Source organism: Elgaria multicarinata, chromosome 2 (assembly GCF_023053635.1).
Source record: "Elgaria multicarinata webbii isolate HBS135686 ecotype San Diego chromosome 2, rElgMul1.1.pri, whole genome shotgun sequence".
Taxonomy (NCBI): domain Eukaryota; kingdom Metazoa; phylum Chordata; class Lepidosauria; order Squamata; family Anguidae; genus Elgaria; species Elgaria multicarinata.
This window is the reverse complement of record NC_086172.1, coordinates 150,910,833-150,932,354: the sequence shown is the minus strand read 5'-3', so window position 1 is coordinate 150,932,354 and position 21,522 is coordinate 150,910,833. Positions and strand designations below refer to the sequence as shown.

Here is a 21,522-nt window from a genome sequence, read left to right as displayed (position 1 = left end):
TTATTCAAAGTAAGGACAGTGCTTCCTGAACAGACATTGCCCTCAATCTAAATTAGGTTTGTTTGTCTTCAGTGAGATCACGAAACCAAATCTGGGAAAAACAAAGATAATATTTGCCCTCCCCTATTTTTGTGTTAAAAAGATTTACTGGGCCTGTTCAGACAACAGGCTAAGCCATGGTTAGGCTGCTGACCCGTTTGCAGCAAATGGTTAGTGAGTGAGTTTAAACCATGGTTATGTAGTCACCATCGTTAGGAATGCTTCACATGACACACTAAGTCATGGTTCACATAACGTTCAGCTTCATATGCTTAACCACTGGGGCTTAGCGTCTTGTCTGAACAGGTGACTGAGTAATATGTTGTTTAGTCCTAAATCTGAATTGAACAAATACAGATTAAATACAGGCATGATTATAATGGAAATGTTTAACTAGTCTTGTGTATAATGCCTATCCCTCTGTTTTATTTATTTACTTAATTAATCACTTATTTTAATTTAGGCAATATCACTTATGCCTGGGGTACAGAATGACCCTCATCGATGGTTAGCAGAAACAAAGGTAAGTAGGTTTTTTTTAGGTTAAGCTAAGATTTAGCTACATCTCTTAAATTGAATGAATCCCTAATTAATTTGGGGAGATGCATAGAACACATCTCTTTTAAAAATATGTTCTGTACAAGTACATAAACATTAGTCACACTTGCATCTATTTAAATATTTGGTCTGTTCTTCAAGGGTACCTCTGGGTACTCTATCTGAAACTGCATGTGAGGTGGAGACATGTCTTCAGCAAAATTGCACAGTGATAACTCACACTTGCAGTAACAACTAGATTGTGTCTTTGAAGAGGTAACAGTGTTTCACCCATACCCTGGATATTCTCATGTGAGTGTAGAAATGGGGATTGGAACCTCAGTCTTTTCTCTTACCTGTATTTTATACTGCTTGCACTCTCGCATCTGGAAAAAATGATAAGGTAATGTCAACATAATGTTTTGTTCTCTTAGCATTCAACACAGAGATGACAATAGCTTGATGCAGGTATAATCTTGACCCATCTCCTAACCATGCTTAAGAATATAAGAAGAGCCATGCTGGAACAGACCAAAGGTCCATCTAGTTCAGCATTCTCTCACACAATGGCCAACAGCCGCCTGTGGAAATCCACAAGTAGGGATCTGTAGCAATTGATAGCTTTATTCTACATGAACCTTCCTAATCCCTCTTTAAAGCCATCCAAATTAGTGCCATCACTACATCTTATGGTTGTGAATTCCATAGTTTACCTATGCGCTGTATAAAGAAGTATTTTGTTATATCTGTCCTGAATCTCTCGCCAATCAGCTTCATGGGATGACCCGGGTTCTAGTATTATGAGAGAGGGAGAAAAAGGTCTCCCTGTCTACATTTTCCACACCATGCATGATTTTGTACACCTCTATCATGTTGCCCTTTATTCACCTTTTCTCTAAACTAAACGGTCCCAAACCTTGGGAGCGCCCTGTAGGGTCCGTCCGTCTGTCCGTCTCTCTCTCTCTCTCCTTTCCCCCCTCTTCCCCCACTTCTTCCCCATTTGAAACTAACTACAGCATTACATCTGCACCAGCATTTTTTTTACTAGCCATGGTTAGTTCCAAACCACCATTTGCAAACTCACTTATAACAGTGGTTGGAAAGTGTAATTTGAATCTAGCCGTGGCTCGTGAAAACACTGGTGTAGACATAATACTGCAATATGGTTAATGCCCCAGATCAAAGGGTAGGAAATTTATGAGCAAAGAGGGGAGAATGCCTGTACTGACAGAATATACTCACCTCTAACAATAGTAAGGAGACTGAACAGCATTATGTTTGCATTAGGCCAAATATTTAATGAAGTTTTGAAAAGTCCTCCTTTTCATTTCTGTTTTCTGAAGTCTTAAACTTGCCTTGAATTCATATATGCTTGGAAACATCTTATGAGACGTAGACTCGGTTTGCATGATGGAACAACTCACAGTTTGTTAACCATTTGGACGTCAGGGACAACAGTCCAGGGATGGAGTGTACCTGGGTTGTTTAGCCCTGAACAATCCATGGTTAACAAACTGTGGGTTGTTTTATTTATTTATTTATTTATTTATTTAGAGTATTTTTATCCCGCACCTCAGCCAAAAGGCTCTCGGAGCGGTGGAACCTGATACGTAACCTTTGATTTCTTTATTTCAGCTTAACAGATCAAACAGATGACTGTAAACTTTTAATCTTTTCTTCTTCTTTTTTTTTACTTTGATGACTTTGTAAGCAACTTTGTAAGCAAGTATCTTTTAATAGTATTAACTTTCCCATGATCTGAAAGACATTTTCTGCTTCATGAGACAAGATTTGTCCTCAATGTATATTAGGGTCACAATGCAGGAAGAAAAGCTGACGAACTGATTTGGGCGAAATTGCATTTGTTTGTTAGCAAGATTGCCTGAAGTTATTGATGGGCTAGTTCTGTAATGCACATGGCTCAAGAGTGAATATCACTATAAATAGCGGAGATAAGAGTTTGAATTGGAGGACAAGGGCTGTAGAGGAAACAGACTCACTATTCAGATTGTTGATGCTGAAATCCCAGGCAGCAAGTATCAAGAGGACCTTTCAGAGGGCATGTAGTAATTGATTCATAAATCTGCCAGTTGAGTCCATTCTTAGTTATTAGTAGGTGAGTCTTGAAATGAAGGGGCCTTTAAAAATAATGTAGTTCGTCACATTTGCACCCAAAAACCAAACAGCTTTAATAATTGGTTTGCAAGAAATACGGCTTTACCCACCAGTTTTCTCATCGCCTGAGTTCCTTGCATTTACAGATAACGCTTTCAAGGACCCAAAGACATTTCCTGAAATTTAGAGGGCCGTGTGGAGAGTTTCTGAGGTGTGAGCTTCACACGCGCACTGTGGAGTTTCTGAGGTGCCCGTTCTTAAAGCAGCCCTCAGCTGTCTAAGGTTTGGGAGCAGCCTCCAATTAAGCATGAGGAGCTGCAGTTGTTCGGGCAGGGTGTGGTGAAGGAATGGGAGATGCCGGCAATTGTGTGGAAGCATATGCTCATTATTAAAATACCCTTTGGAGTCTAGATGTTGGCCTTGTTTGAAGCATTTTAATATTAGGATGATATTAATGGCAAATAAGAAATAAATGGAACGTATGATGACATGGCATACAAGTCCTGGCCTTTATTGAGGTATTTATGTACACAGACTGAAGGAATTAAGGGTCTGTGGTAATTTCAGTGGAACTATGATTGGCACCATCTGTATCTGTGCCTTTTTTGATCTGCCTGCAATGGCTTTATAGATATGCAGCCACAAAGCAGTTATTCGTACATTGTACACTCTTTGACGTAAATTGGAAAGCACATAGAGAGACCAAGCAAATGAGTGTCACAGTGTAAAAATTAATGAGATACTATATGAGGAGTCTTAATTGTTTCAAATGTAGATGTACATTTCTTTTCTTATGAGCTATTTGAAGGCTAGGTTTGAACACTACTTGCTGACATATTAGCCTTTGGTGAGCCAGGGTTATTTATTTATTTATTTATTTATTTAAAACATTTGTATCTCGCCCTATGTCACTAGGATCTCATACAATATCAAACATTATAAAATGTAAATATAAAATAAAAAACACAATATAAAACAATAAATATTAGGAGACTATGGGGAGTAGCCAAGATTGGTCCTACATAGAGTAGACCCATTGAAATGAATGAGATTTTAGTCACAAGTAACCTAAGTCCCATTCATTTCAATGGGTCTACTTTACATAGATCTAGTATTGGATGCTACCTTTTTCAAACATGTAGTCTTCCACTTGCATTTGGAAGTGATACGGTCCTATCTTTTTATTAATGGTATGAATTATCCTTTGTTAATGAATTAAGGTGGGAGAGGCCCTCGTTCTTGTGTCTAAGATTGAAAAAGTACTTAATTTTTTTAATACTTACATACAGCTTTCATAAGAACCTAAGAAGTACCCTGCTGGATCAGACCAAAGGTCAGTCTAGTCCAGCATTCTGCTCACACAGTGGCCAGACAGCTGTCAACCAGGACCCAAAAGCAGGACACAAGTGCAACAGCACCCTCCCACCCATATTCCCCAGCAACTGGTATATATAAGCTTACTGCCTCTAATTACTTTTTTCACAAAAGGGGGTTCTGCCATCCTAGCCTGTTTGAGCACCAAATCTCCAGATAACATCATATTATTATTTTTAATGTCCCCTCAATTTCAAAAGCAGTTTGCCTTGTGTTATGGAGGGCTGTTTGAGAAACGTGCATGGAACTACATGTGGTAGAGCATATATATAACATTTTTCTCCCTCTAATATTGAATTCAGCTACTGAGTGCCCACAGGATTGTAGACAAAATGGGCATGCTAAGAAACAAGAGGGACATATCAGCGTGCTTGGGGAGAATCCCAAGATTTGCAGGAATTGAAAAATATTTAGGGAGAAACCCCTAAGGTCACAACCTCCCATAAAAACAGCCCACTAAGTATTGGGCATTTTGATTAGCCACAGAATGTGTGAGGAGGATGTTCAACCAGGCGGTGGCGGTAGTAGCAATACAGAGGGGCGAATGCTGGAACAAGGCATGAGTGGCTGGAATCCGGAATAGGAAAGAGCATGCCACACTGCAAGGTTTTCTTGGATTGTGTGTATTTAATATATATATGTACACACACACTCCTCCTCTTCCCCTTTCTGACTGCCATCAGATTGGAGGAAGAGAGTTAAAGGAATTTAGGAAGTCAGCCCATTGGTACATCTAGCCTAGTAATGTCAACACTGACCAGCAGCAGCTCTCTCCCTTGAGAGCTGCTGCCAGGGATTGAACCTGGGGCCTTCTCCATGCAAGTCTTGTACTCTGCCAATGATCTGTGCTTAACAGTGCCTTGAAACATAGCAATATGTATGACTACATAGGGTCGGCTTTAAAAGAAAGGCAAGTGAACAACTTAATTTTGTTTTGCCTTTGATTGAAAGATCAAGATTGGAAATACAGAATTTTTTTTCCACGCCAGCCATCAATTCTAGTACATACAAAGAAGTCATGTCATATTTCCTGAACACCATGTGTGCAACAGCTCTACTTCAGGCTTTAGATCATGAAGAGGCTTCTAATTGCATTTAGCTGTGAGCCTGACGTGCAGCTGGTGTAAGGGACATTGGGGGCTGGCCTTGTGGGCGTGCCCCCTCCCCAGTTTAAGCTATCACATGGTTGATTGAATCCTGAATTGGACTACTGACTTGAAATGTAAGGGATTCACTCTCGAACAATGGAGTACAGGGCAAAAGCCTTCTTTCTTGACGGCAATGATTTTAAAATAGGATTTGAACATCTGAAATCACTTCAGCACTTTGAAATATTTCTGGAAACCATTTTCATTATTTAAAACAATCACGAGCCACTCAAAACAGCTAGGATTAAGTCCATATGTCAACTTTATTCTTGCACAAAATAAACTCTTTTTCTTAAAAAGCTACTGATAACCTCCTTTGATGTAAGGGCCTCCCTCCCACCCTTTGGCTATTTTGACAGTCACAACTAAAGTGCAGCATTATAGTGCGTAAGCTTTGAGCTGCATTTGTTGCCATAGTTCTTAGCATTTCAAATGTATTAGTCTTTTGACTTGGTATCATGAATTGTCCCCAGGTCTTTTCAGTGAAATGTCAAAGTTTTCTTGGGCAAGAAGCTGCATGATGTTGCATAAGTAGAAGCACAAGAACTGTTGTAGATCCTATGTGCGATAGCAATGCATGAACAGAAAATGTTTGTGGAATTGCACTAGTGGCTATTTCCATTCTGTTCCTAGATCTTGACATCTAGTGCAACATCTGCCAGGGAGCGGCATTGTTTTCCCTCTTACACAGCTTACCCCTTCCCAGAATGTTCACACTGATGGTGTATAAGTTCAAAAATACTTGGACTATTCTGTGCTTTCGGCACATGGCGAGAAACTAGCACTACTTTTTGATGTGTCTCATTCTCTGCCTTTCACTCTTACGTGAACCAACACCTCCAGCAATGAAGACCTTGTGAGGTGAAAGGTAGCAGATGGTGTAAGTGTAATCACAGTATCACTCACCTTTTCTTTAGAAGTAAATGTGGCATCACATAGACAACAGGATATATCTAGAACTAAAACACACCACAAAAGATGCCAGTGCGCAAAATTATCTTCTGAAGTGCAAACTGGCATTCGTTTCAAGTTCTACAAACTCTCAGGAATACACACTGGCCCCATTCAGAAGACACCTTAAACAACGGCTTTAACCATAGTGGTTAAGCCAGAATGTCAGGCCATGTTCAGAAGACACCTTAATCATGGTGAATAAGGCGTTTTGCTTTAGCCACCATGGTTAAAGCCGTGGTTTAAGGTGTCTTCTGAATGGAGCCACTGTTTTCTCCAAAACAGTGTATTCTCATTTTGCACTCCAGCAGTAGTGTGAAATGTAAGATGCGTTCTCTGTGCAAAAGGGCATTTTTGGATCCAGTCCAAAGTATTTGGAAACAGCTTTACAAGTTCAGAAATGTGTGTGTGTTTGTAGGGAAACATTTGCCGGTTGAGCCAGAAGCCTTATTTATCTCTTCAAAACAGCACCCAGAAATCAATATAATGAATCGGTAACCTGAAGGTGATTCTCTTTGCTGAGATTCATCATTGTTCTTCCTTCTCTACTTTCCATAGGGTATTTGAAACCTATTTATTTCAAAAAGCATTTGGCTTTTCTTTTTGTTTGTCCGACTGTTTTTTGTTTACGTGCTTCTTTGATCTTCAAGAAATGTTGTCGGTTTTATTAAGTGCTGTGGTTTGAATATGCTTTAGAGAAGCCACCTTGAACTTTAGAAAGGCAAGGTGCAAATATCTTCAGTTGGTGATTGGTTCTGTTGAAGATGGCAGTATTGACCGCCTTTTGACGGTATGGAAGCAGGAGCATTGTCAAATGCAGGATGAGTGCAGGATGAATTGAGAAACGTAATCTGCATATAGATTGGTCTTGTTGGATTATGGAATCTCCCAGATATAATGGAGATTCAGACTGCTCTTTGACTTCAGGACTTGACAGTAAATAGTAATTCCTATGCTCCATCAACACCCATCATGGTAAATTTCACTCTTTGTGTGTGTGTGTGTGTGTGTGTGTGTGTGAGAGAGAGAGAGAGAGAGAGAGAGAGAGAGAGAGAGAGAGAGAGAGGGAGTGTACTGACAGGACTACAACTGAAAAAAGCTTCCTGATTCTATCTCATATTGGATTTGGCTATAGAACTGCATCTGAGGAACACTGTAATAAAGCTCTCTTTGTGTAAATATTATGTAAATATGCTTTCTTCTAGACTAAACTTCGATGGTTGTGTGAAGAAGTAAAGGAGAGAGAAACCAAGGAAAAGAAGCTTCGGCATCACCTGCTGCAGAGCCGGGAGCAATTGAAGCAACTGACCTTCAGCAAAGAGACAGAGCACCAAAACCTCATGGGTCAAATAGAAAAGCAGGAGCAACAACTCAATGAAGTTTACTACGAGAAGAAAGGTGAGTTTATTAGCCTATATTCATTAGTAACAAAATCCTTTTAATTTCTTTGGGCATTTATCTAGTAGGAAGCAAAAAAATCAGCTCTGCAGACCTGTTGCAGAACAGCACAGTATTGGAAATGTGGGGCTGCTGCTGAAAATGGCGGTCCCATGTCAGTTTTCTACCTCACCCTCCATAATGCAACTTATTTCATGTAGGGCCTGTTTAGACGACACCTTAAACTAGGGCTGTGCAAGCCTCGGGCCTCGAATTCGGAAATCCAAATAACAGAGGCCATTTCATGGCTGATCCGCCATTTTATGACAGATCCACCATTTCCTTGCCCAGCCCTAGGCCCCCCCATACAGCCTGCAACTCCCAGCATGCAGTGCCTGGGAGGGCTGTACTTACCAGGGCCCAGGAGCAGAGGGAATGCAGGAAATAGCTGTTACCATCCCTAGGTCCTCTGTGCGATCAGCTGCTTCCCAGGGCGATTTGCTGCTTCCCAGGGCGATTGGCTGCTGCTGCCTCAATCAGGAAGTCTCCATTGACCCTGGAGGGGTCCACGTGACTTCTGCAGGTGCTCTACAGCTGCCTGTTTCAGCATCTGCTGGTGACTGTCCTAGCTGGTGAAAGAGGTTCTGGGATGCATATTCCTGAGTGCAGAGCATCCTGTCCAGGGATGAGGGGAGCCGATCATCCACTTCAACACAATAGGCAGAAAACGAAATGGGGCGGACCGAAGAAATAGTCCTAAAATGGCAGGTGCTCTGGCACTTGTACTGCAAAGGATACTGGGAGACAGAGTGGAGCATTCGGAGGACTCAGGAGCTCAGCTGAAAGGTTTGTGGTTAGCGTTTGGTTTAGGAAACTGTGAACCGAGCACGGTTTACGTTGTTGTGTGCGGCTTATGGTTAGTGCTAACCCCAGAGAACCACAGTTTTGCTAACCACAGTCCCTGAAATGTCATCTGAACAAGCCCATAGTGATGTCATTATTCTGAGCTTCCCCCCTCCAAACACACACACACACACCACATGCTCTCTCTCTCTCACTCTCTCTCTCTGTCTGTCTGTCTGTGCCAGCTGCAGAGTAGGGGGAATTGGGAAAATGTACAGTGTAAGAATATAAAAGAGAACTTGAAGTATATGTTATGGTGAGACACTACCATTTTCAGCAGCATCCCTGGTTTTGTGATGTAGGAAGTAGCAACACTGTGTTTGCGTATATTAAAATACCTGAGAAACCCAGGATTATCAAATGGATAAGAGGTAGAGAAACTAGTTTTCCAGTTGAAAGACTGGGAGGAATACTGGGATCTGTAAAGAGGCAGGACTTAGATAGAAAGGGAAGGAGCATTTTTAGAAGCTTTTACCTTTGGAGTTCATTTTATTTCCAAAAGAAAGTTTACAATTTCTCCATATTTTAATAATTACTCCCCCCTTCTGAATCACATAAAGAGAATTGTTTATCTCACTGTTAACCCAGAGGTAATGCAGAACGCACATACATAAACCCCCTCAAAGATAGTAAATGTCAGAAGATGGCCTGAAATCATTTTATGAAATCTAATGTTGTCTAATTATGAGATTTATCTGTAAATGATATCTCTTCTCCAAAGTAAGTAAAACTTCCAGAAAACAAGCTTCATGCCAATTAAAAATGAATTGTGATCAGCTATATGCAGGGTGAAAAAGTGAGCAATGGAATTTTATTTTTAAGCTACTGTGTTGTCTTTGGCAAAGCAGGCATTTAGTATGGACAGTTTTTAGAATTGGAATGGAGCTAGGGATCTTGTTATCTAAACGCCTTAATTATGCAGCACATTGTATTAACATGTTTTGCCTTGTTTTTGGGATACATTTAAATATAGCCTTGGTTTCCTATATTATGAGTATTGTGCTTTCTGTATTTGCATACAAATATTACAGAAATGTCCCCGTGGGATCTTGTTACTTCTCTGATTGCTAACTCTTTCATAGTTAGTTCTGCTTATTTCACCACTTTCTCTTTTATATTCCATAACCATATGTTTCACAAGCATGCTGTTTTCCTCTAATTTGAAGTTGGGTTTTTGATGAGGCTATATATTCTTTGATGTGCTGGAAGGGTGCTTCACTTATTGCGTATGTCAGACGTATACCAAAGAGGCTTCAAATAAAAACACATGTTACTTCCATTCACGCATTACATTTTCAGGTGTACAAACCAATCTATTGTACACATACACTCATTAAGGGGCGTGATGGAAAATCTACAGCTGTTGTCCCAAACACACACTGTCCATCTAAGTTTTTCACCCCCTGCCTTACCTGAAATATTTTTCTATATGGAAGTATAACTAGGGATGTCTCAAGCGTTCGGTTGGATCCATTAGCATGCCTGGGGGAATTGTGCACTTTCCGGAGACTCCGGAAAGCACGCTTTCCCCTCCTCTGCTCCAGTCAGGGCCTTAAATACCCTCTTAATGCTATCTTGCGTTAAGAGGGCCTGTAAGGCCCCGATTAGAGGGGGGGGGAAGGAGTGTGCTTTCCGGAGTCTCCAGAAAGTGCACATTTCTGTCTGCTGCACTAATGGGTTCTGCCATTAACGTAGCAGGGGGAAAGGGACAAGGCCTGGCTCACGGGGGGTTGCGGCGGACAGCAGTGGGGCGAGCACTCCCTGCGTCCGCTTATCCCTAAGTACAACGGGGTGGATAGTTGAGAACTGATCAGAAATTGTAGGGCTGCCATTGGCTAGGGCTGTTAGAAATATTTCACACATTAGAGTGGTAAAACCTGAGTTTGCGACAGTGTGCTGGGGGCAGCGCAAGATATTTTGTTGCCTGGGGCAAAGGACAAAATGGCCCCCTCTCCATACCATGGTCAGAAGCTGAATAGATAAGCAGTTGAATCTTACTTCAACACTGCTCTGGAGGGCAACAGGCTAGCTTAGGGGCTGCAAGGCAGGTGCTGAAGCAAACAATAAATGGATTAAACTTAAACTTAAATATCTGCTGCCTGAGGTGGCTGCCTCCCTTTGCCTAATGCTAGGGCTGGCCCTAATCATGTGTATTCTAAACAGGGATCCTTAGGACCAAATCAGATGTTATAGTAAAAGTGGATCTGCTGCCAAAAAAAAAAAAAAAATGACCATCCCATGCCTATTCTTCCCTTCCATAATTTGTAGTAGAACAGAAATACTGTGGTGTGGAACCATGATATTCATACATTTCCCCCACGTCTGCCATCAACTGGCAATGATGTGGAGCAAATTCTGAATAGGGATTGTCCCACTTGTACAATCCCTACTCATTGTTACTGCACAGGATTCTACCCACTCCGTACCATGGTAACAGCACTCTCAGGGCATTATCTAACCCTACTGCTGTGCTTATGCTATTGATGTACCACTACTGTAAGCAACCACTGTTGGTACATTTACTGCTGGCCTACCCAGTCAGATTTTAAGATGTTTGGCTGTTATTTTAATAATGTATTTATTTATTGCCTTTTCATACTGCCCAATAGCCAAAGCTCCCTGGGCGGTTCACAACTAAATGTATTAGTTTTATATGTTTTTAATCAGCTTTATGTATTTTGTAGTATTTTTGTATTTGATGTTCCCCACCTCAATCCAGAGGGAGAGGCGGGTAAGAATTATTATTATTATTATTATTATTATTATTATTATTATTATTATTATTATATTGTAAATTACCTGTTATAAAAAAAGATCCCAGGACAGTTCACACTATATTTTAAAGTAAATTAAATACAGTTAATATAAAAATAAACAGTACAATACTTTGAGGTGATCATTTTATTGCGATTTAGTTCATTTTGTACCTAGAACTCTTCATTTACTTTTAAGAGTATAACTTTCAAAGTATTAGAGGAATATTTACTCCCATACAAAAAGTGTATGGGAAAGTAGTAATTCATATTTGCTTTGTATAACGTACTAAGACAGGGAATGCTTATTCAGCTAAGAAGAATAGCAATTGTGACTATCATTCAGGAACATGAAAAGAATTTTGGAAAATGAAATAGTCCTACCCGCTATCAACTTAAACGCTCGTAACAATTCCAGTTAATTTTGCAACTATGTATATCAATCCAATGGGGGGGAAACCATACTGGAAAGAGAGAATCAATTGGGGGAAGAGATAGTGCCAAGAACAATGAGGAGATTTGTGCTCTAGCAATTTTAGATGTTTTGATTTTATTCCTCTCCCTTCCCTGTTACCTAAATGTGTAATTTAACTGGTTCATTTTTGCGCTGCCATCAAGATGTTTGGGTGTGATTTCCCCCCCCCCCCCTGCTGCTAAAACATTTCGCTACTGGAAAGAAATGGTAATCCAGTCAGCAGCATTCGTACACATCTCTGCAAATCTTTTAAGACTTTTGGAGAGCCAGTGTCACTGATTTCCTTAGGCTGGAGACAGACAATAGTTTTGAGAGAGATGAAAGTGTTTTGAGAGAGGCATTGCTTTGCACGGTGTACACACAACTGCATTTGCTCAGCTCTTGCCTCTGATCAAACAGGCTTTCCAAGTTTTTGAAACAATAGAAGAATCTGTGAACCGCCCAGAGAGCTTCGGCTATTGGGCGGTATAAAAATGTAATAAATAAATAAATAAATAAATAAAATCTGCAAAATCTGTTTACTATGGATGACAGTGGAATGAGTGTGTGCACTCCACCAGCACCAGTCCCTCTTTCAAAATAACATTTATCTCTAACCTCCCATCTCTACCAGTTATCAGCATATCTCATTCAAGTAATCATATGACTATATCTCCCCCCTTTCATATATAATTGTTTCTGTTGCTGTGGCAACCTTCTGTCCTTTCTGTAATATGTGATTTCAGGATCATCCTATTGCCCAAATAGCTTACAAAAGTAGCTTAAAGGCACGATTAAGTAAATAAATGACTATAATTGGAGACAGGTCTGAGTTGAGTTCAAATTTTAGCATTTATATTGCCTTGGTTTGATGTTTTGGGCATGCTACTCACATCAGTAATGTAATTTATATAATATTGGAAAATGCATCTACCTATCAATATTTTTAAAAACCCATATTTATTATTTATTTATTTATTTATTTATTTATCTATCTATCTACAGGTGATTTTAATCATTAAAAAAAGGATGATTATAGTCATTGGCTTAAATTAAGTTTACTTTTGGTGCTACATACATATCCTGAGTGTTGGTTACAGAGGAACAGAACTGACCTCAATTTTTGTGTTTGTTTGGTTTTAGTGTTAAATCATTTTGTGCATGTGCTAATCAATTTCAGCTAAAAGGTTAATGGTTTCGAGCATAGATGGGCAACATCGAACCTGTGTGCTTTTTACAGCCCTTGCAGCCCCTTAGTGTGCCAACCAAAAATTTATCTACATTTAAAAAGAAAAGGAAAAAAAGACGGAGCTGCTACAGAATGCCCAAAGGGTTAAAACTAGCTTGCAAAATTAGCTTGATTGTAGGTTTTTTTTGTTTTGTTTTGTTATTTCCCCGCTGGAGACTTGGAGAAGTGTTGAAAAAGTGGAGGACACCGAGAAGTGTCAGTTCAACACTTAGAAGCAAGGTGATCCCATTGCCGAGTGGGGAGAGAATGTCCCCACGCTCCTTTTGGTGCACTTATTCCATTTGCCTCCCCCCCCCCCTTTCCAATGCTTCTGAATTGTGCTACTGGGTTTATTTATTTATTTTTATTTATTACATTTTTATACCGCCCAATAGCCGAAGCTCTCTGGGCGGTTCACAAAAATGTTGCTTTTTTCTCTTACTGTAATTACTTTTACTCTGGTCCTTTTTCAACTATATGCAGATTAGCCTTTATAGAGCATCTTGTCAGTCTCCTTGTCCAGTTTCTCTGCTCCCTTTGATAGCTGAAACATGCAAGGACTTTGACCAGGCAAGAAAGACTACGCATATGGGGCAGCCATAACTGCACTCTTGTGTACTTGCAAGAGACCAACCCCCGACCCAAATTATGACCCGAACTTCGCAATTTGTGAAAGAATGGAATTTTTTTTTTTAAAAAAAATATGACCATATTTTCATACTCCTGAAGCACCGAAAATATATATATTTTTTTAAAAAAATGTGGCAAGTGAAAAGTGATAGCAATCAGAGCAAGATGGGGGCCAGGGTAAGGAGACGAGATGGCCTCTGCCAGAAAGGCCCCTGGGATATGTGCTGGAGCCTGCTGGAGGACTGAGGGAGAAGGATCACGCCTATCACAATGTAGCATTATGAATACTTAGGCTTAATCTTGTACATGGAGAGTTCTATTGTTTTCCTCCAATTATAAAAGTGATTGCTACTATGCATAATTGCAGTTCTTAGCTTCTGCTAATTTATGCAGCTGTCTCATTTAAATTTCATAATTATGGAGCATCCAAAACATTAGATGTTATATATGCATTTTACATTGGAATCTAATGTGCAATAAAGACAATTATTTTTGCATGTTTTTTTTTCTTCTGGGCTTTTCTAACTTACATACAGAAGAAGAAATATTTGTATAATGTATGGATCTCCAGAGCATAGTCTTTTAATTTTTAAATCTTCCATGGCTGGACTGAGCATCCTTGAAGTGTAATCGTCAATCAGTTTCATATGAAACTAAAAATGTGAAAAAGAAAGATTAAAAGAAAGTAAATCTCCCAAATTGAGCAATGTTTAAAGCAATTCTAAAAAAGAAAACATCAATGAAATTAAAATAGTAAATATTCACTTGATATCAGCAATGAAAACCCTTCCCCTTTGATATGCACTAATTCGTTAATTGGATTACTGTAGACAGCTTTCCATACAAAAGAACTTTCATAATGTTGTGGCATAATTTTGCTCTGTTTACCTTCCATCCCATGAACTAAAGAATGAAATCATTTATACACTCCTTATATTTGTATTGCAGATACAGATTGATGCCAGGGAAAGTTCTGTGCATAGAAATTATCTCAAGAAGACTTAGGATAGAAGCACTGTCTGAATTAGAGGGGATTTTTTTGTGGGGGTGTCTTTCTGTTTCTGCCCTGTATTGATTAAAAGTTCTAGAACCCTTTAAGAATGATCTTGAGCAAATTTCCTCTTCCTTTCATGGTTTGCTTTGACCATGCTGTAGCTTTTTGTCTGCATCAGTGCTAGAAACATCAGCAGGATTTCTGATTTCACTCTGATTATGAGGACAAAGCCTGGCTAGCATTAACCATGGATGCAAGAAGGTGCATTTCAGAATGGTAACATAAACCATAGAAAGAAGGACAAGATTCATATGGGAGGAGAGAGGGGAAGGTTGGCCGTAGCATGATGGGGATCTCTTAATCATGGTTAGCAGATCAGGAAAATTACTTCTGCACTAGTTCAGGGAACATGCATGCTTGCTCTCTCTATTTTGGGTAATACTGATTGAGCAGTCAGTTTAAGAACTTTACAAAATGAATTTGAAACATTCAGATAATCAGTGCAACTTCTACTCTACTGCTTGAGTAGGCAACTTAATGCTCTCCGGATGTTTGGACTATAACTACCATAAAACTTAGCCAACATGGCCAGTGGTTGGGGCTTATGGTACACTGGGTTGCCTACCCCTACTCTACTGGAATAGTCACAATCTTCTCCATAAGATAATAACAGGTGCATATTTTTGTTATTGGAACCTCACAGAATCATAGAATAGTAGAGTTGGAAGGGGCCTATAAGGCCATCAAGTCCAATCCCCCGCTCATTGCAGGAATCCACCCTAAAGCATACCTGACAGATGGTTATCCAGCTGCCTCTTGAATGCTTCCACTGTGGGAGAGCCCACAACCTCCCTGGGTCATTGGTTCCATTGTTGTGCTGCTCTAACAGTGAGGAAGTTTTTCCTGATGTCCAGCCAGAATCTGGCTTCCTGTAACTTGAGCCCATTATTCTGTGTTCTGCACTCTGGGATGATCGAGAAGAGATCTTGGCCCTCCTCTGTGTGACAACCTTTTAAGTATTTGAAGAGTGCTATCATGTCTCCCCTCAACCTTCTCTTCTCCAGGCTAAACATGCCCAGTTGTTTCAGTCCCTCTTCATAGGGCTTTGTTTCCAGACCGCTGATCATCCTGGTTGCCCTCCTCTGAACACGCTCCAGCTTGTCTGCATCGTTCTTGAAGTGTGATGCCCAGAACTGGACGCAATACTCATGCAGTATCAACTGAATAAGCTATCTTGCAAAAAAGTAATTATTGCCAAAATGTTCACATGAAAAAACAGGATTCTGAACTGCCTTCTGATCTTGGGCCTGTACATTGTAACCATATTGAAGGGAGTCTTTAAACAGCTATTTGAGTAAGTAGCTGTTCTTTCAAATTTGCAATCAAAGCAGAAAAGAGTTTTGTTTGTAGTACAATTTGCATCAGTTTTGACAAGAATATTAAGCAGTTTAAGGTTAAATCCAAAGCATATCTGATTGAGGGTTGCATTCATTAAGCTTCACATGTAGTTACTTAAAGGCAGAATCCTCAGCTGTGATAAATGATGTTCAATTAAACAGCAAATAGAGAGAAATTATTTCTGCTAATTGCGTACCGTGCTGCATCTAATAGCATATGCTATTGGCATTTTCAGGATAATGCTATACGCACTGGTGTATGCTATATTTTGCAGCATTTCACAGAATTAGTAGAAATAGCTACAAGTCCACTTGTATTATTTCTTAGAAGAATAAAAAATGACAGACTAAAGAATGTAAGTGGAGGATAAAAATGTCTGGGGAAATTAACTCACAGTAATTTGTATGAAACATCTGGATATCTATTCGGAGTGCAGGGTTGTTGATTTATTTTATTTTTTAAGAAAAGTAAAGCCATGAGTGACCATCATATAACCCATACCTTATTACAACTAAGCCCACATATGTGTAATTGAAATAATCACGAATTCTTCCCCTGCTTTACTTTGCCTGCATTTTCCCATTCCTCTGTTGTTTCCCTGTGTCTGTTTCAGATTGCAAGCTCCTTGGGGTTGGGACTTGTCATACCTGTACAGCAACATGTGCCTTTGTACAATGCCCTGTACTTAGATGGCACTATATATTTAATAGTAGTAAATAATCTTGAGCACTGAGTGGAATGTGCTCTGAGCTTCTGGATGTTCTTGGAGGACAAGGCTATCTATGCTACTAGCCATGATCGCTATATTTTAACCTTTAGTATCGTAAGAAGTATGCTTGTCAATACCAGTTCCTGGGGAACATGGGTGAGAGGGTGCTTGTTATTATTATTAACCTCTGGGCGGTTAATGTCCTCATTGGCCACTGTAGGAACACAGTGCTAGAATATATAGGCTGTTGGTCTGATCCAGCAGGGCTGTTCTTACCTTCTTATTAAAGCAAATGAATGAAAGAAGATTCTGTGTGCTTGGAGAATATTGGTTTACTCATGCAGGATTTTGTTCTATGGCTAGCTTTCTAGGAGGCTGGCTGAACACCATTCGGCTGGTGCATGTTCAGTTTTATGAAGAGGGTCATGCTGTGATATACTCATTGCTCTCTTCAGTGCCTCACAAAGATTTCAGGCACATTTTCCTGCCACAGGATGGCAGGAAAATTAGGCTACAAATGGCTACTAGTCATGATAGTTATCATAATAACTACATCATGATAACTATATCCTACCTACAGGGTAGGATACTGCCAAATACCAGTTACTGGGGAACAATGGAGGGAGAGGACAGTTATCCTCCCATCCTGCTTGTGGTCTTCCCAGAGGCCTCTGGTTGGTCACATTAGAATTCAGCAGGGGGCATCTTATGTCAAAGTTCAAAGTGTATATGCCTAGCAGAGAGTTGAGATGGGCTGTCTGACAGAATCAGGTTGCTCCCAGTTCCTGAAAAACAGCCCGAAGTTTGGTTCTGACCTTGAATCAGTTGAGCCAGATTTTACCTCAGCCTTTTTCCTTTTTCATTCCAGTTCTACAAGAGCATGAAGCAGGGAGCGCCATTGTTTTTGTGGCTTTACTGTTGTTTCTTTCTTTGCAAAATATGTTTCTGTCACCTTATTTTCAGTTGAGGAAAAGATAACACTCAACAGTAAACAAAGATTTGAAATTCTTATATTATCCTCATCATATTTCAGTGCACCTAATTTTTTTCAATTCTTTTCTCTCACACACACACCCTTGCTTCAGTTGCTACCGTTATCACTCCCAAATTCAGCTTTTCCCCCTAGAACTGAGAAATACTATATTCAAAGAACAAGCTGTTAGACTGCATTTTGGTTTCTTCTACAAATAAAACCCTGCTCAGTTTGCTCTTAGGACCCACAGGGACTGAATTTACATATTTTTAGAGATGTTCACAGAAGCATACTTTTCTATTTCTTGGATTGAAAATAGTTAAATCATTTGTATTCCAGCAAACGATTGCTATGCAGTTTTTAAAAATATTATTTGCCTTCACTTTGCACAAATATGTGTATGTTTACCTTTGATGTCTGACATGAACAGAATTGGAAATCTATACTTTATCCTGGGGCTGAAGCAGCTGCACATAAATTGTATTTTTAAAAGTTTTTATATAAATTGACCTTTTTTCCTCTACATCGAGATATTTTCTCTTTCAAAAATATCTGTTTGGGGATTTTGAGAAATCAGAACCCTTCTTTTTTAGTCAATTTTGAGAAATCTATTGTAGCCTAATGTTACAGAGGTCATAAATACTGCTTGGCTCAACATGCATGTTCCTTTATTAAATTGATCTGACTGTGTCACTGGACCCTTCGTTCCTGATCCCTCCATAAAAGTGTCCAGCTGACTTAGCATCTTGTTCCCTTCCTTTATTGCCTTTTCAGTGAAATAAGTCTGCTCTGAGTACCTTGCTTAATACTGTTTTTCTAATTTTAAAATCTATTTCTTAGTCAACCCTCCATTTCCCCTTCTCCCCAGAACATTTAATAGGATATTTGGGGAAGGGCCCGAGCTCAGTGGTAGAACATATGTTCTGCATGGGGATTGCCTCAGGTTCAATTACTAGCATGCCCAGGTAGGCCTGGGAAAGATTGGAGAAATGCTGCCAGTCAGTGTAGGAAATACTGAGCGAGATGAACCAATGGTCTTAAAGTCTTTATTCAATGAGGCTATTTTCAGTTTTGCTATTTTAACTGCAATAGCTTTGTATGTTCTCATCCATTTTGAATCACATAATTTTATTTCATAGAATCATAGAATAGCAGAGTTGGAAGGGGGCCTACAAGGCCGTCGAGTCCAACCCCCTGCTCAATGCAGGAATCCACCCTAAAGCATCCCTGACAGATGGATATGTTTGGATATGTAATTTTGGATTTATTTGGATATGTAATTTTGGATTTATTTGGATATGTAATTTTTCCCGCTTTCAAAAGGCCAGAATGGGTAAAACTTTGTTTAAAGCTAGAGGGGTGATACAAGTCAAAAAATACATTGAAATAATTATCTCTTGTCTTTATCCACTGCCGTTTCCTAGACAGACTTTTGGGGTATTGATGCACATCCAAGTTGTCCCATCTTTTGGAAATGCATGTATATGAATTTATCCAGGGTTCTGTTTTTCATATATGTGCTTTGAATAAATGGTGCCAGTCAGTAAAAATCATTTAAATACCTCTGGGGTGGATTGGCCCACTGATTTCTCAATTAAGCTGACTTGTATGAGGCTGGACCTGTTCTGTAGTACTTCTTGACAGGTAGGCAAAGTGCCACAAACAGACTTATTCAGTTACATAAGGAAAAATATCAGAAAGTGGGATGCTTTGCTTCTTATCTTAGCCAGTTTTGTTGGCTAGGAAACTATAAACTGGAAGTGCTGATAACAGGACTGCATCTCATAGAAACCAAGAATCAATCCATTACGTACTGTGCATACATGGGAACTTAAAAGAAATCAAGGATATTTAGGCTTGCCAGGAATGGGTTGAAAGAAGAAGGGAATCATAGCTGGGAATCATTGTGGTTAGCACTAAAATCTCCTGATCAGTGTGACCTCCTGCAGTATTGTAAAAGGAAGTTGAGCAAATAGGAGAATCTTGCAGACTTTTAGCAGAGCAAGAGATGTTGTGCAGACTTCTACTGTTACTTTCTACTGTTAGTTTTTCCCTACCCAGTGCCTGCTTACCCTACCCTGTACCTGTTTGCATTCTCTTCCCCTCCTTATTGTTTTACTATGATTTTATTAGATTGTAAGCCTATGCGGCAGGGTCTTGCTATTTACTGTTTTACTCTGTACAGCACCATGTACATTGATGGTGCTATATAAATAAATAATAATAATAATAATAATAAGAGTGGCTTGTGCTGAATGTAGAGAAATAAATGGAAACAAAAAAGCACAGGGTGCCATGTCATGTCACAGGCTTTTATTTCATGGCATCTATGACGAATATAATTAGATTGTGTTGTACTCGTTAGCCTTGTAAGATGCACTCAGCAATAAACTTCACACCTGAAGGTGACACAATATGATTTGTCTTAAGATGAGGAAATGTGGCTACTGTTTGGATCTCTATGCTATCAATTTCCATTCTTCTCCTGTGCAAATGTGACTTAATTACACTGGATGATGATGATCATGATGATGATGATCATGATCATGAAAAACCTCAGGATATTAATATTTAGATCTCTATTATCTTAGCTAGAGAAAAAGATGAGCAACATTAAAAAAAAACCCTCTACTAATTATGTTTAAGTTTTAGACTAGCTGTGCACAAGGTTTTTAGCCACATCAGGTTAAGGTGGTGGTGGGGGCAGTGTTGAGTAGAAATTTACACACAGAGGGTTAAATGGTTGTAAGGAGTTAAAAGCTTTGTAGTCATGTGTCTGGACTTGGCAAGTTTGCAACCGGAGCGTGGAGAATGTGGTCTACGTGTCAGACATGGACAGAGGAGAATTGGTTAATTGGACAGTTTAGTATGGTGCAATACTAGTGGTGATATGTATTTAAGATGCACAGTGTTTAATGGCATGTTGTTAGGTGTTTGGAGATCTGTGCTGATGTAACGTGATGATTATGATGACCATGCGTGTAAATGAAAGTTTATACTAAACCTGATGAGAAAACCTCAGTAAAAGAACCTTACTGATGAATAAAGACTGTGGGTATTATTTATCCCCTCAACGAGCCTCTCAAAGAGAAGCGCTAGGAGTTTGCAGGCCAAGCTTTTGTTGCGTGCTATGCACTCTGCTCTTATTATTTGGATAGGCAGACATGTGCATGCATACGCCTGCATATTCACATACATGTCTCTCTCACACACACACTCCCAACACATATTGTGTTTGTTTTGTGTGCATTCTAATAGTAAAAAACCTTCAGTTTAAGAGAGGGTTGTGCAACTTGCACTGCATTCCCTTGGGTTTGGGTCCCCAATGCCCCCCTTATGCGCAGACTACCTCCCACTCACATTCACTCACTTCTCCCCCCACGACAGATTGTGACTTCCTCAAATCACTACCACATACACAAACCTACTCACCACTTTAACCTTTCCCTTCCTTCTGCCACTGAAAAAAGAGAAAAAGGAACTCTGGGAACTGGCTCTATGGTTCTGACGACAGAAGACTTGTTCCTAGAGCATCTCTGGATCATCCTAAGAAGCAGGTGAGAACCTTCAAGCACTTCTTCCTAGGATGCCCTAGAAATGAGGCTTCTGTGGCAGGAACCATAGGACTTCCAGGAGTGCAAGTCATGCTTGTGCTCCCCGCTCACTTTGTTTTAAAGTGAACAAGTTGGAGTGGGTGTGTGTGGAGGTGCCTCTGCCAAAGTGCCTCTGCCAAAGTTGCCAACTCCTGCTCTAGGTTTAGGGCACGTGTACTTCCTATCAATGAAAACTTCTAGGATAGGCACCTAAATGTCTGAGAAAAAGCCAGCACAGGTTGGGCATTGTTAAGCATAGTCATCTCATAAGCAAAAAAGGTTGCAGTCAATGCACTACACTTATGTCCTGGGAATATTTTGGACAGCCTGTTTATTTTAGTGCCAT

The 21,522-nt window shown here is 39.8% G+C and overlaps 1 protein-coding gene across 1 annotated transcript in view; it reads left to right on the top strand.

Annotated features, from left to right (window-relative positions):
* Positions 1–21,522, top strand: part of CEP128 (centrosomal protein 128) — a 238,411-nt gene that overhangs the window by 98,609 nt on the left and 118,280 nt on the right. The window contains exons 17-18 of the mRNA XM_063117936.1: positions 503–562; positions 7,370–7,562. Of these exons, the coding sequence (XP_062974006.1) occupies positions 503–562; positions 7,370–7,562 (253 nt within the window). The remainder of the gene's footprint in view (positions 1–502; positions 563–7,369; positions 7,563–21,522) is intronic.